At 51.2% G+C, this 16,069-nt stretch overlaps 1 protein-coding gene across 3 annotated transcripts in view; it reads left to right on the forward strand.

Annotated features, from left to right (window-relative positions):
• Positions 1-16,069, forward strand: part of LOC142882414 (ras/Rap GTPase-activating protein SynGAP-like) — a 35,407-nt gene that overhangs the window by 16,956 nt on the left and 2,382 nt on the right. For 2 of the 3 annotated variants that reach the window (XM_076017146.1, XM_076017148.1), the window contains 10 exons: positions 905-1,049; positions 1,908-2,144; positions 3,441-3,642; positions 4,028-4,218; positions 5,103-5,304; positions 6,319-6,876; positions 9,390-9,983; positions 10,718-10,879; positions 11,771-11,982; positions 13,396-13,468. In XM_076017146.1, the coding sequence (XP_075873261.1) occupies positions 905-1,049; positions 1,908-2,144; positions 3,441-3,642; positions 4,028-4,218; positions 5,103-5,304; positions 6,319-6,876; positions 9,390-9,983; positions 10,718-10,879; positions 11,771-11,982; positions 13,396-13,468 (2,576 nt within the window). The remainder of the gene's footprint in view (positions 1-904; positions 1,050-1,907; positions 2,145-3,440; positions 3,643-4,027; positions 4,219-5,102; positions 5,305-6,318; positions 6,877-9,389; positions 9,984-10,717; positions 10,880-11,770; positions 11,983-13,395; positions 13,469-16,069) is intronic. The other variant, XM_076017147.1, reaches the window with a different exon arrangement.

The following is a 16,069-nucleotide window of genomic DNA, read 5'->3' on the forward strand; positions in this document are numbered from 1 at the left end:
TTTCACATTGAAATTAGAAACAACAGCAGAGGTAATGGGATTTAAGACATTCTTGACAGTTTTTTGCACTTGGAACAAAAGTAGATGAGGAATAATTCATCAGCTGTGACTAAGCCTCCGCATCCAAGCTGTTAAATCCCCCGAGCAGTCTAACCCAAGCAGTCTAACCCAAGCAGTCTAACCCTAACCCTAACCCAAGCAGTCTAACCCTAACCCTAACCCCAGCAGTCTAACCCAAGCAGTCTAACCCCAGCAGTCTAACCCAAGCAGTCTAACCCAAGCAGTCTAACCCAAGCAGTCTAACCCTAACCCTAACCCAAGCAGTCTAACCCTAACCCTAACCCCAGCAGTCTAACCCAAGCAGTCTAACCCAAGCAGTCTAACCCTAAGCCTAACCCAAGCAGTCTAACCCTAAGCCTAACCCAAGCAGTCTAACCCTAACCCTAACCCCAGCAGTCTAACCCAAGCAGTCTAACCCAAGCAGTCTAACCCTAACCCTAACCCCAGCAGTCTAACCCAAGCAGTCTAACCCCAGCAGTCTAACCCAAGCAGTCTAACCCAAGCAGTCTAACCCCAGCAGTCTAACCCAAGCAGTCTAACCCCAGCAGTCTAACCCTAACCCTAACCCCAGCAGTCTAACCCAAGCAGTCTAACCCAAGCAGTCTAACCCCAGCAGTCTAACCCAAGCAGTCTAACCCTAACCCTAACCCAAGCAGTCTAACCCTAACCCTAACCCCAGCAGTTTGATATTCCTGAATTGACTTTCTCTCCTGGCGTCACTTCAATCCAAAGTGCTGATTCTTCTGGCCAGGCATTGTTTCTGACTGAGTTGAAACTCCATCACTGTCACACACTGTCCACGCGTTGTGGTGGTTGAGCCCCGACTGCCCTGCGCCCCCTGCAGGAGACTTCATCCGGGCCCTGTACGAGTCGGAGGAGAACTGCGAGGTGGACCCCATGCGCGTGCCTCCGTCAGTGCTCGCCGACCACCAGGCCAACCTGCGCATGTGCTGCGAACTTCTGCTCTGCAAGATCATCAACTCGCTGTGGTCAGTGAGCCCCGCCTCCTTTTCCCACTTCTCGCTCCGAGCACAGAGACAAAGCGGCGACGGATGAAGCCGAGCTGCATCTGTTGCCATGGCGACGGCTATTTCCTGGTTGCGGCGCAGCATTAGGGGCGTCTTTGTTAGCGTCGTCCTCTCGGTCCTCTGAGCTCCAAGCAGCGACTCCTCCTTCCTGTTCCTCAGTGAGAACACCAGAGCCACGCTGGATGTAGAATTCATCGTAATTCTGACAAACTGAGCTCTTCATCTCGCTGCCCGAGCCAACGTGCCAAAGCAATGTTTAAATCATTGATTTGCTTTTATCATTTTTTAAAGTCACCTCCTGTATTCCACACTTTGAATTGTTTATATCTTGATATTTTAAATTGAAATTTTAGATTGATTCTTTTTTCTATTTTCTTTTGTTATTTAAGGCTTCACATATACTTTCTATATTACTTGTTTACAGTGTTTATAATGTGTGTTGCTATCCACTTTGCTCCTGTAATGCTGCAAATTTCCCCACTCTGGGACTAATAAAGGATTCTCTTATCCTATCTTATCTTATATTATATTATATTACATTACCCTATCCTATCCTATCCTATCCTATCTTAATTGAACCAGTTGTGGTTCACAACGGGCTTTTTTGCATTTAATTTGACATTATTCATAATGCTGCATTACTGATGTGTTTCTTCAGTCGTGTCATTGGTAAAATCTTTAAGCACCTCCTACAAACTACCTTCTCACTGTGTATCCATGGCAGCCTGGTAGTTGTTGGTCTCCTGCCCTTGCAGATTTCTCCTCTCTAACCACCGCTATCATCCCCCCCCCCCCCCCCCCCCCCCCCCCCCCCTCCAGCATATTTCCGCGGGAGCTGAAGGAAGTCTTGGCCTCGTGGAGAGCCCGGTGTGCCGAGCGCGGCAGGGAGGACCTGGCCGACAGCCTGATTAGCTCCTCCCTCTTCCTGCGCTTCATGTGCCCGGCCATCATGTCCCCGTCGCTCTTCAACCTGATGCAGGAGTACCCTGCCGAGCGCACCTCTCGCACTCTCACGCTCATCGCCAAGGTGATGCAAAACCTGGCCAGCTTCAGCAAGTGAGTCCCCGGTTGCTCCTTGGCCACCGGCTGTCGGGATCCAGCCTGTTAGACCCAGCCCTGCCTCGGGATCCAGCCTGTTAGACCCAGCCCTGCCTCGGGATCCCGCCTGTTAGACCCAGCCCTGCCTCGGGATCCCGCCTGTTAGATCCGGCCCTGCCTCGGGATCAGGCCTGTTAGACCCAGCCCTGCCTCGGGATCAGGCCTGTTAGATCCAGCCCTGCCTCGGGATCAGGCCTGTTAGACCCAGCCCTGCCTCGGGATCAGGCCTGTTAGATCCAGCCCTGCCTCGGGATCAGGCCTGTTAGATCCAGCCCTGCCTCGGGATCAGGCCTGTTAAACCCAGCCCTGCCTCGGGATCAGGCCTGTTAGACCCAGCCCTGCCTCGGGATCAGGCCTGTTAGATCCGGCCCTGCCTCGGGATCAGGCCTGTTAAACCCAGCCCTGCCTCGGGATCAGGCCTGTTAGATCCAGCCCTGCCTCGGGATCAGGCCTGTTAGACCCAGCCCTGCCTCGGGATCAGGCCTGTTAGACCCAGCCCTGCCTCGGGATCAGGCCTGTTAGACCCAGCCCTGCCTCGGGATCCCGCCTGTTAGATCCGGCCCTGCCTCGGGATCAGGCCTGTTAGACCCAGCCCTGCCTCGGGATCAGGCCTGTTAGATCCGGCCCTGCCTCGGGATCAGGCCTGTTAGACCCAGCCCTGCCTCGGGATCAGGCCTGTTAGATCCGGCCCTGCCTCGGGATCCCCAGAATCCTTTCGTTTGTCGCTGATTGTTTTGCTTTTTTTCTGTTTTATTCTTGTACACCTCTTCTTCCTCAACTCCACCCGGGTTCGGCCGTAATTCAGATTCCCGCCTCAGTTTGAATTTAAAATATGATTCTGAACCAAATCTCCGTTCAATTGAACGGACACCACTCAATGTTGATTGCTAATAACATGGCCAGGCTGAACTGCAGTTTTACCATGAAACAAAACAACTGTGTAGAAAAAGCAAGAGGAGCATCTGAGACATCTGAGGGCGACATTGTCTTCTTGACCTTTGACCTTGACCTTTACCACAAAATGCTATCGGCTAAATCTTTCTGTACTGAGTGGAGGCTGCTGACGATGTGCAGGGAGCCAGTTTGTCTTGGCAGTGCAAAACTATGACCTCTAGTGGTGAAATGTGGTCAAGAAAATGTCTTTGCTCAGTCACAGCGGTTTTTCAGGAGGAAGCATAACATGCAAAACTCTCAGTCAGAAACCCAGCTCAGTGAAACAGAACCAGGTCGTGACGCTGGTCCTGGTCCCTGCAGGTTCGGGCCCAAGGAGGAGTACATGTATTTCATGAACGAGTTCCTGGAGATGGAGTGGGACTCCATGCAGCAGTTCCTCTACGAGATCTCCAACATGGACACCGGGGGCAACGCTGGCGGCTTCGAGGGCTACATCGACCTCGGCAGAGAGCTGTCCATGCTGCACAGTCTGCTGTGGGAGGTCATGGGTCAACTCAGCAAGGTGCGTAGGAGAAGAAGACGCCACCTTCTGGCCGTAATGTCAGCCGGGGAACCAGAAGTGGGAAAAGTCTGCGCTTTGTTTCTTTTTCTCGCTCCATTTTGTTTGAAAAAGTGGCACTAAAAGACTTGTGATCAGTAGACCTGCCCTTTGTGAGGTCATAAAGGGTCAGTGAACGCACCCCCAGCCAGGTTTGTCAGTTTTAGCATAAGACAAAGTTGTACAGGTGATAGTTTTCTATACAAAAAAAACACAACAACCCTGCTAAAGCAGCTGCTGACACACTGCGCTGTCTCTACTCAATAGTTTGGATGTGTTTGACTTTGACCTCCATCTATCCCCGCCCCCAACCCCCTCCCTGCCCCCCGCCCCGCCCCCCCCGCTGCAGGATGCCATCCTCAAGCTTGGGCCGCTACCCAGGCTGCTGAACGACATCAGCGTGGCCCTGAGGAACCCGCAGCTGCACATGCCCACCAACCACCAGCCGGAGCGGCCCAAGGACCGCCCCTTCACCCGGCCCTCCTTCAACCGCCTCATGTCCTCCGACTTCCAGAGCCTCATGATGCGAGACTTGAACAGGTACGCTGAACACTGAGTCCCCCCCCCCCCCCCCCCCCGAGTGAGTGTGTTGTTGTCATAATGCACCACTGTGGGGGCGTGTGAAGTATTTCATCAATCCGGTCGGTTCAGAAGCGCTGTGTTTGCGTTCCGTTCGGCAAATCATCGCATACAGTCGCTGCTTCGCTGACAACATGAGAAGAGGAGCGACTGTGGTGGTTTATCAGTGCCCTTTGTGACAACACCGGGGGCTCATTTCCAAAACTCTGTCTGTGCAAAGACTTTGTGAAAAGCAGAGCGAGCTCACGTGGACAACATGGACTTCTCCTCATTGCTGGGAGTCGGCCAACAGGAAGAGGATACATGGACCGCGCTACTGCGGGACCTTCCTCTAAATATATAATATATAATATATATAATATATAATATATATATCCTCCTATATATTCTCCACTCTTACATTGCAGCTATATCACTTCAGTGTGCCAGCGCCGGTGCGACCAGATTGATTCTGATGCAGTCAGGTGTGAGAGGAAGTGCAGCTGCGGTCTCCCAGGATTGGGTCTGTGGGTGACTGACAGGATGAAGTCGCACCTCTTCTTCTTCTTCTTCTTCTTCTTCTTCTTCTTCTTTTTCTTCGCAGCTTCTCTGCCTTCTTCTCATTATGTAACGCTTGCATCATCAAACGCGTCGGAAGCCTGAAGACTCGCTGAGCGCACCGTCGACTGCGTTTGCATCCTTCACACTTTTCTTTAATCACAGGAACAGAAAAGAAAAACAGGAAGTTGTTCTGCTGTTATTCTGCAAGTTGTGGCCCAGCTGATCAGCGTAGCCGGGCCAGCGGTACTGATAACCAATGAGTCCCTTCAGATCTCGCTCAGGGTTTGGCTCCGTCCTCTCTGCAGTTCCATCGACATCTCCCGCCTGCCCTCCCCCACCGCCGGGGTCTCGGCCGTGGAGTCGCTCTCGTCCAACCTCAACCTGAGGCGCCAGGCCGAGCGGGACCTGCGCTCCAGGGAGGTCTTCTACGTCACCCGCCCACCTCTGGCCCGCTCCAGCCCCGCCTACTGCACCAGCAGCTCGGACATCACCGAGCCCGATCCCAAGGTGGTTTGGGGAGGGGGGGTCTGCAATTCTGGCCGTCCATTTCCTATCATGGCTCTGTTTTGTTGTGGCCTCCAACACTGACCCTGACCCTGACCCTGACCCTGACCCTAACCCTCCAACACTAACCCTGACCCTGACCCTGACCCTGACCCTGACACTAACCCTAACCCTCCAACACTAACCCTAACCCTGACCCTAACCCTGACCCTGACCCTGACACTAACCCTAACACACGGCAGTGTTGTCTGCCTCTCCGCTGCTGCGCCGCCGTCAGCGCATCGTCAAAAGAAAAATCACAAACATACACAACAGGATTTTAATGAAAGTGAACATGACGGCCGAGGGCGACCAGTTGTACCCTGACCCTGACCCTCAGGCGGCCCGAATCAAAGTGTTGCCCGGATGCCGACTTCATTTACTGGTAGCCGAAGAAAGCGGTGCTAGCCGTGAGTCCCGCTAGCTCACAGAGGTGGCGCTCACTACCAGAGTGCATTCGCTGTGGTGGATGTGGGCTTGGATGGTAGAACCGCCAGGAACGTGTTGTGTACGTTTGTGAAGTTCTGACCAATGGGCTGACGGTGGAGCAGCACACCAGCAGCTGCCGAGTGAGGAAACTCCTTCATTTAAAGACCAGTACGGATATGACATCATCAGCACGTTGTCATTGTGCGATGAGGTCAACCGGAAGTTAACGCGCTGAAGACACTCATATCCCCCCCTAGTGTCAGGGAGGAGAATGCGCTCCTGCCAATAATTAGATTTTCTCAGCTGCATGTAAACATAACATAAACATTTTGGAAAGATATGGAAATGAAATGTTGAAATATCGCCAGCTGGGCGGGGCTTCAGCAGACCCCCGTCACCCTGAATAGGAATAAGCCGGTACAGAAGAAGAATAAATGAAGGAAATTTTAAATACTTATAAATAATTGCTGCACTTTTAAAGGTCGTTATTGTTGCCACCGGTGTTAGCTGGTTTCTTTTTAGCTCTCAGTCAATGTTTGTGTGTCTCAGGTGCACAGCGTGAACAAGAGTGTGTCCATGATGGACCTCCAGGACTCGCGGATGAACAGCATCTCCAACCTGAACTCTGTGGGGGACATGCTGACCTCCTCTCAGGCCTCCATCGCCGGCCTGGGCCACAGCTTCGGGAACCTGTGCGGCCCCCTGCGCGTGGGGGCCGGTTCTGGCCTGAGGCTGAGCCAGATGGGCCACATCGGGGGTCCCACGGAATCCATCTCCCAGCAGCAGCAGCAGGCCGCGGCCGCCATGAACTTCCCCCTGTCCTTCCAGAACCCGCTGTTCCATCTGGCCGCCCAGAACTCCCCCGGCCAGGCCCAGTCGCACCCGCCCCCCCTGCTGCTGGCCCCGGAGACGGAGAACGGGCACCACGACTACCAGCCGGCCTTCGGCAACAACGCCTTCTCCCGCAGCGAGGACCTGTCGGGGCTGCGCTCGCAGAGCAGCCTGGTGCAGCCCAGCATCGTGCACTCGCACAGCTACAGCGACGACTTCACCCGGCAGAACCAGAGCAACGACTACGCCTGGCACCAGCTGTCGCTGCAAGTGCAGGTAGGACTCTGCACATCTGTAAGGCATCAAAGACACAAGTCAGAAAGCTGTTGTGTTTTCCAGTAGCTTCTCATTCTGGCTTTAGTTCACTCAACACTGACTTGGACGCTCGCTAAAAAGACAGAGTGGAGCTTGAAGGTGCAAGATTTCAGGTTTCACAAACTGGCTGCCATGCAAAGTGTTTTGCTTCTCTGGCGATTCAAGCTGGGCCACACGGTGGCGCAGTGGTCAGCGCTGCCGCCTCACAGCAAGAAGGTTGTGGGTTCCATTCCGGGGCCCGGACCTGGGACCGTTCTGTGTGGAGTTTGCATGTTCTCCCTGTGTCTGCTGGGTTCTCTCCGGGTTCTCCCTGTGTCTGCTGGGTTCTCTCCGGGTTCTCCCTGTGTCTGCTGGGTTCTCCCCGGGTTCTCCCTGTGTCTCTGTGGGTTCTCCCCGGGTTCTCCGGCTTCCTCCCACACTCCAAAAACATGCATGTGAGGTCAATTGAACATTCTAAATTGTCCGTAGGTGTGCATGTGAGTGTGAATGGTTGTGTGTCTCTATGTGGCCCTGTGATGAACTGGCCACTGGTCCAGGGTGTCACCCTGCCTTCGAATAAGCAGGTATAGAAGATGGATGGATGAATGAGTGAATGGTGATTAAAGCTCACCAGAAAGAACATTTTTCCCTTTTTCCCCTCATTTCTCCACCTAAATCTTTTCTGCTTAAGAGGCAGAAAATGTGGTGTTTTATAGCAGTGGTTTTAAAACCTGAACAGAAATTGTTGAGTTTTTTCAAGGACAAGGACAAGAGCCCCCCCCTGTCCCTCAGAGACGGGGTACACAGAATCCTCCCCCTCTTCCTAACCCCAACCCCAACCCTAACTACCCTAACCCCAACCCCAACCCCAACCCCAACCCTAACTACCCCAACCCCAACCCCATCCCCAACCCTAACTACCCCAACCCCAACCCCAACCCTAACCCTAACTACCCAAACTCCAACCCCAACCCCAAACCCAACCCCATCCCCAACCCTAACTACCCAAACCCCAACCCCAACCCCAACCCTAACTACCCAAACCCCAACCCCAACCCCAACCCTAACCCTAACTACCCAAACTCCAACCCCAACCCTAACCCCTGAATTCCAACACTTGCTATCATCACACATGTAAACTTAAAGCCTTTAGTGTACTGCTCAAACTGCTAAATGTCCGACGGTTCTGACTGCGCCCATGTTTACTACAGCATATCTGTATAAAAAAGTGAAGTGCGTAATGATACAGTCATGCAGTCTGGAGCTATTTCCGTCGCGCAGTGTGGGCCGTAATGGAACAAACATCACAGGCCTCCTGGTTATTAATACAGATAGTGTGTGTCGGGGCGGCGCTTTAACTTCTCATCCAAACATTTGTCCTGCTTCCCCTCCACTCATCCATCCACTCATCCATCCAGGGCCAAATGGCTGCCACTTGGAAGCCGTGCTGTAGGGGGCGGAGAATCACGATACGGTTGAGAGTCGAAGACATTGACCACTGAAAACACTTTAGTTGGGAGTTTGACAGTGTGGTTGTGTGAACTCTCACATTTGAAATCTTAGCAGTCCAGCTGCATTTAGTACGGAAGCGCATTGCATTCACTGGATGAAAAAAAATGAGGCTCCTTATCTCGGAATTCCGAGAAAATATCTCAGAATTCCGAGATAAAATTAAAAGGAAACGTTTAAATCCGTAATCAGTGGGCAACGAAGGCGCTATCGCAGTTAATCCGCTATTGCTACCTTCTTGGTTTGAGACACTGGGAAATACTTGAGGATGGTATTCATATTATTGGCACTGTGCACGCATCACAATAGTTAGGATTGTTCTGACGTCCTTGAACTGCGCTCAAGCCAACCAACAGCAGGCCCTTGCTTTCCGCTGGCTCTGTGTATACCAGGTATTACGGTAATCACTGAGTGCAAGGGTGAAACTAGATAGATTTGCCTTTCTCTGTACTTGGTTTCAGATTAATATCTTTGTTGTCAGTTCATTCTCTCATGTCTGCCTGGTTGTACAACATCCAAGGAAGCTTATTTATTAGCTATATTAGCTTTTCAAAAAAAGATCCTCAAAAAAATGTGGATTTATCTCAACTTTATCTGTGAACTGCTCTCTGCGGTGCGTGACGATACAGCGACTCCGGGGTGTCAGCGTTTAAGGTGTTGTTGGCGTATTGCTGTCGTGCTACCATGGAATGCTCGGTGAGCCTTACAGAGTCTGCACCTAACGCGTTTCGCTGCTTCATTTTCTAATAAATATTCTTATAACTTTAGAAACTTTGGCTCGGCTTTGTAAACAGCGAGCAACACTCAGAGGTTAACCCTAACCCTAACCCTAACCCTAACCCTTCCCTGGTAGTCCAAGCCTTGGAGGCCCTGAAACTGAGCCATGTTCTTGTTAAAATAAAGGTGCAGTTTCTCCAGGTTCATTGTTGACTCTTTGATGGTTTGTTATCTCGACCTTGTCTCTCTGTGTCACCCTGTGCCCTCAGGAGTCTCTGCAGCAGCAGCACCTGATGGGAGTCGTCTCTCAGACACCCACTGGGACGGGCACGCCCGCCTCCCTGGCCACGCCTCCGACCACAGTTCACCCCGTTCGCCAGTCATCCATCAACCCGCAGCAGCACCTCAAGTCGCAGCGCTCCATCAACACCCCAGCCACGGCCACGCCCCCGAAGGTCCGCCCCCAAAGCAGGAACCTCCTCCTGGACTCTTCGGACGCAAACTTCAACCAGCCCAAACAGCGGTCGGCACAGCAGCAGTTGGCGCAGCAGCAGTTGGCGCAGCAGCAGTTGGCGCAGCAGCAGTTGGCGCAGCAGCAGCAGCAACTGCAGCAGCAACTGCAACAGCAACTGCAGCAGGCCCAGCAGCAGCAGCAGCAGCAGCAGCAGCAGCAGCAGCAGCAGGACCAGCAGCAGTCTGTGACGGACAGTCCCGCACCAGGACTTCCGTACCAGACCAGCTCAGCCAAGGACAACCAGGGTCCGTCGGCGGAGGCGTCTACTGACACGCCCACAAAGAACACCAAGAAGTCTGGCCAACTGCAGCCGCCGCAGCAGCATCTTCTCAAACCAGGCAACAAACAGGTGAGCGGAGGCGCAACCAAATATTCATCACTCTGATTTCACCTTGAAAAAAAAGAAAGATGCCGACAGTGGCATGCAAGGTAAAGCAGCCCAGCCATGCATTTCCTGTTTTGTCTGCTGTGTCTTCTTCTTCTCTCTGCTGCTGTGTAAAGTGAATGATGACGCAACCACAGACTTGGTAAAACTGTCACAGCAGACTGTAGGAAATATATTAGTTTGGATGGTGGTAAAGAATAAAGTTCCAAGCCATCCTCTCACTGGTGCTGCACTGCCTGGTGCTGCACCGGCCTGGTGCTGCACCGGCCTGGTGCTGCACCGGCCTAGTGCTGCACCGGCCTGGTGCTGCACCGGCCTAGTGCTGCACCGGCCTGGTGCTGCACTGCCTGGTGCTGCACCGGCCTAGTGCTGCACCGCCTGGTGCTGCACCGCCTGGTGCTGCACCGCCTGGTCACAGGTCACAGCAAGCAGGGAAGTTAACTCTTCAGTTGCTGCTTCCATCGATGCTGTGGATGGATGAAGAAAATGATGATGGCTATCGCTCTGGTCCAGCTCTGTGGCGATGATAATACTGCACAGTTTGGTTTTAGCGAGGGCTGCGGTGGACACCCAGGGTACTGCATCTATTTCTCCTCCTCCTTCATTACGAGATGACGCGCTGCTGTGTTGTTATGTCTGCCGCAGAACCAAAGTGCCCGCGGGGAACGACTTGAAACCAGAGCCGTTTGTCTTTCCAGGGATCCCAGTCCACCTTGGCCACGCCGGCCCTCAACGAACGAACGGTGGCCTGGGTCTCCAACATGCCTCATCTGTCTGCTGACATTGAGAGCCTGCGGCCGGACCGGGAGGGCCAGCTGAAGGAGTACTCCAAGAGCATGGATGAGTCACGCCTGGACAGGGTGAGCACCACCTGTGGGAAGGATACCCCCCCCACCATGAGAGCTTCAGACCACACTGAGTGTAACATAACTAAGGTGCTTTTGGAGGGAAAGCTGTGAACAAATGGTTGCTGAAAATAACTCTCTGGTGTGAAATGAGGTGAAAGGGATGAGACTGCATCTTTGCAGAGTGAGAATAAATAAACACAGAGGGTGGAAGCCATGTCTTGTGATAGCCGGACAACATTGCATCTAATATTTGGCCTTTAAGCCACGATGATTGCCACTCAGATCTGATTGTCATTGAGCTCGTGTGTTTCTGAGCAAAGACTTTGCCTGGGCCGACTGAAACACTTTTGCTTTATTGAAACCTTGTAAACGAGCTTCAAAATCATCACAGCGGTCCCCGGTTGCAGCAAGTGGTCTCTGATGAGTCACAGCCCAAACTATAAGAAGAATGCGTTGCACCGCTGCTTTCACAGCACTCAGCTCTGTAAGATAGAAATCGCCCTCATTTCTTGGATTTACATCACATTTTCAGGAAATGCCCAAATGGAAAAGAGGTCATACAAACAAAACATGAAAAGTGCCCGACACTCACTGGGATGAAGGTTCTGTGATAGTTTAGCATAAAAAAAGTGATAGAATACAAAATCCCAACATGTCCAAACACTGTTATTTTATTTCGAGGGCCAGAAAATGAAAACTCCTCAATGGAATCAAATGGAGACTGTTTTAAGATCGTTTAGCCAGAACACAATGATGTCAAGTCTCCACGTCTGGAAAGTCCTAGAATCCCAAGTCCCTGTTTTCTCTGGTTTCATGACTTGCACTTGATGATCAACCAACACACATTTCTTTGAGTTTTGACTCAAGTGAAGAATATCAACTCACCTCTTGTTTGAATTGCAGGTCAAAGAGTACGAAGAAGAGATCCACTCCCTGAAGGAGCGGCTCAAGATGTCCCATCGTAAGTTGGAAGAGTACGAGCAGAGGCTCATGTCGCAGGAGCAGCAGACCAGCAAGATCCTGCAGCAGTACCAGAACCGCTTGGACGACAGCGAGCGCCGTCTGAAGCAGCAGCAGGTTGAGAAGGACTCCCAAATCAAAGGCATCATCAGCAGGTGACTAAAGCAGCGCTCCTGTCTTCGGCTGCGGGCTCGGCTTTCACTCCCTCACTGCTGTAAACACAAGCTACTGCGGTCTGTTGTGGCGCATCACGCAGCGTCGACTTTCTCCTGTCGTTTGCAAAGAGTGCTTTCCCACAGCGTGTAAGCTAGTCACAGTCTTCAGGGTTCAGGCTAGCAACCCTCTGCAGTTGTCACGTGGTGTCGACGGCGACGCTAACGATCCCGAGACGAGGAGACGAAGGTTCTGCTCAGCAGTATTACACAACTTTCTTAGCACACTTAACGATACAATTGTAGAAAACCTCTACAACAAGAAGGCCAATAAAAACAAAGAGTGAAAGCAGCATGACGTCACATCCATTTTCATAGGATTAGTTAGAGAGTGCTCTACACGAAGGAGTCTTCTCTCCGGCTGGGGAGGAGGAATTACACAGCTTTGATCTCCACTCAGTCGTCCATGTTGTGAAGGGCGGCCATGTCAGTGTCAGAGTTTGTATTTGAAGGTAAGTCCATGTACGTCTTGGTTATCCTGGCTTTGAAAGAGGAGTGAGTGGAATCATCAATCACATTGAAGATCACGTCACGGAGCTGAGGACAATCCTCCACCAGCAGGCGCTCAGGAGCAGTTTGGCACCTCCAGCCCTCAAAAGGAGTCCAATAGATTCCTTTACTAGCGACCTTTTTTAGATTCCCCTCATTGAAGTCCCCAAGCTGACATCACAACTCACACCAATTACACCCACTTTTATTTTGAAAGGGAAGGCGATTTCTAACTGATTCCTCTGTCCTCTCAGTGAACTCCTCACGAATGAGAAAAATCCATCCTTCCTTTTAGAAAGCGTTTGCTAAATTCTACACAGTGTCTGGAAATCCGATATTTAATGAGCGACAACCTCCCCAGGCATGCGTTGGCTCCTCCCTCTGGAAACTAAAGCATCTTTTTTGGAGTCTGGGATGAAAAATGAAGATCAAATATGGAAATAACATGGGACCATGAAAACAAGCTGTGTTTTAGCAGACGGCAATAAACAAAGGGCTAATTCTAGTTGTTTTTTAATGAAATCAAATAGACATTTTCCCCCTGGGCTCTGAGATGAAAACTAAAGATATGAAAATGTGCAAAATATCGAACCCTCGAAGACATGACATGAAATTTCTATTAAAAAAAAACAAAAAACAAAAAAAGAGAGAGATTTGAAGGACAAAAGCAACTGGAAATGCATCATCCGAGTATGAGACAGTGAATTGGATTGAGTCTGGGGAGCCCTGAGGACGGCTGAACCTACACACAACCTTAATATCACCGCACGGCCTCACCATCCTACAGTAAATAGCGAGAACAGCGGCTTCATCATTTGATTTTTCTTTTCTCAAGCGGTCTGTTTGTCTCTATTTCCCTGTTGTCAGACTCATGGCTGTGGAAGATGAGCTGAGAGGGGGCGCCATTCCTGATATTAAGCCTCGAATCCTCACAGACCAGGTTTGTGCCTGTGTCTACATCTGTTCTCATGCCTCCTCGCTGAAGCAGTCATGTCCTCCCAACACGTTGCCTCATTCTTGCATCACATCCACAGCCTCTCCGCCACAGTCAGGGCAGCAGCGTCATGCACTCCACCTGTTCCCATCTTTCAAGAGCACAACGTCGCTGTCGCAGCATTTCACCATCGCTTCGCACCCCTCAAGGGAAAACAGGCCTCATCTTTTTCTTTTTTTTTAGGAAGAGAAAGGAAGGAAGTGCAGTTTAAGCCGGTGGGCGGCCAATCAGGCGGCTCTCTGAGAGAATATCAAGCAGTCAACGCTCCAGCCGCCTTAATCCCCCCCCCCGCCCCCAAAATGGGGTTTATTATTCCACATTACTGTGAGCCGTCGTCACCAAAGCCCCGGCCGTGACTCAGCAGCTGCGTCACAGCGACCCTGCCGGTGCGCCGCGTGGGCCGCGGGTGTCTGTGTGTGTGTGTGCGTGTGTGTGCGTGTGTGTGTGTGTGTGTGTGTGTGTGTGTGTGTGTGTGTGTGTGTGTGTGTGCAACTCCAGACAAAGAACGGTTGCCGTCCTTGAAGCATTCCAGCGGAGGAGAGGACTCGGTTATTGTGCTCTAAATATCTCAGTGGCAGTCGTGCCGTCTCGCCAGAGCTCCTGCACAAACACCGGCGCCTCTCACACTCTCCACGCACACTCGGGTTCTTGAATCCTGCAGGCACAGAATAACATGCTAGCGTGTGAGTTGAATATCCCAGTTAGTAGAGCGCCACCCGCTGCAGCGTCACAGTGAGTGTGAAGAAATGTTGCCTCTTCAGATTGGGAGCTTCATCGAAGCAGCTGTGACTTTTACACAGCAGGTCCCCAGGCCCAACTCCAATTAGATTTATTGTGACAGTTGGTTCTGAAAGTGACAGCTATCTTCATTTATACCTAAATGAACTGGAAAAGTTGCAAAAATTCAAACAAGCGGCCAGGCCTGGATTGGATCTGGCTGCTAATGTGAAAGCGGGACAGAATGTTGCAACAGATGCGACTCACTGAGATGTCCAGCTGCAGCCTGCTCAGAGCTGCAAAGCTGTGGCAGGACAGCTGGGTTCTATTGACGGAGAGAAGCTCCAGCCTTGCAAAGCGTTTCTCAGGGGTGTCCAGAACATTTGATTAGATTGTAAAGCTGAGCAGGTGCGGCTCCAGATGTTCTGTCATCTTCACACACTGTGTAGGGCCTGAGAAGAGCAGTAGAAGATGAGGAGAAGATGAGGAGAAGAGCAGGAGAAGATGAGGAGAAGAGCAGGAGAAGAGCAAGAGAAGTGCAGGAGAAGAGCAGGAGAAGATGAGGAGAAGATGAGGAGAAGATCAGGAGAAGAGCAGGAGAAGATCAGGAGAAGATGAGGAGAAGATCAGGAGAAGTGCAGGAGAAGAGCAGGAGAAGATGAGGAGAAGATCAGGAGAAGATGAGAAGAGCAGGAGAAGATCAGGAGAAGAGCAAGAGAAGTGCAGGAGAAGAGCAGGAGAAGATGAGGAGAAGATCAGGAGAAGATCAGGAGAAGAGCAGGAGAAGATCAGGAGAAGATGAGGAGAAGAGCAGGAGAAGATCAGGAGAAGAGCAGGAGAAGAGCAGGAGAAGATCAGGAGAAGATGAGGAGAAGAGCAGGAGAAGATCAGGAGAAGAGCAAGAGAAGTGCAGGAGAAGAGCAGGAGAAGATGAGGAGAAGATCAGGAGAAGATCAGGAGAAGATCAGGAGAAGAGCAGGAGAAGATCAGGAGAAGAGCAGGAGAAGATCAGGAGAAGATTGAGGAGATTCAAGCAGAATTTTACCATTTAAATAATTGTAAAACTTTCTCAACAACACACACTTTCCTATACTGGGCAATACTGGGCCAGTGTGTGTGACTGCACTGTCCAAAAACCCAATCAAACCCAATCAATCAGTAAATTAAATGATGTTGGCACAGGAAGAAGGACTCATTTCAATCTTACGCTATCTAAATATATTTTTGACTCACAATACTACACACTAACAACACTAAACCTCTCTGTGTCACTAGAGCAGGGCAATACAAGTTGGAGTTGGGTCACTGGCACAACGCCACGTCAATCCAGCGCTGTTGGCAAAGAAAAGAGACGCCACAGATGTGAACGCCTGCCACCACTTTCTGCTCTCTACAGATGTTTTATCACCGCAGCCTGAATCTCGGTAACTTCAGTTGACACATGGACGAGAAACAGGAAATAAAGACAGCAGCTCCGTCCAAAGGCCGACCTGTACTCAGCATTTCAGTGGTGAAAGACAACAACTAGACTAAACCCTAACCCTAACTAGACTAAACCCTAACTAGACTAAACCCTAACCCTAACCCTAAGCATCCAAAGCCTCCAAAGCCGTTTCCCTCTGGACAGCTGTAGAAAGTCATGCTAGCCAAGGCTGAAGTTGTGCTGCTTTGCTTCTGTCTGCCATTTACCCACCAAAGCAAAAATGTGCAACGCGCCAATGGTAAAGTGTTGCGTTGTCCCCTGAAAATCCCGACCATGCAAGCATGTTAGCAAGAGCTCTTGTTTTAATTAGCGTGTTAAAAATAACACATAGACTGCCAGGCAAAGGT

This window comes from Nelusetta ayraudi, unplaced genomic scaffold, assembly GCF_046127955.1.
Source record: "Nelusetta ayraudi isolate G7.1 ecotype Tasmania unplaced genomic scaffold, CSIRO-AGI_Nayr_v1 ptg000262l, whole genome shotgun sequence".
NCBI lineage: Eukaryota > Metazoa > Chordata > Actinopteri > Tetraodontiformes > Monacanthidae > Nelusetta > Nelusetta ayraudi.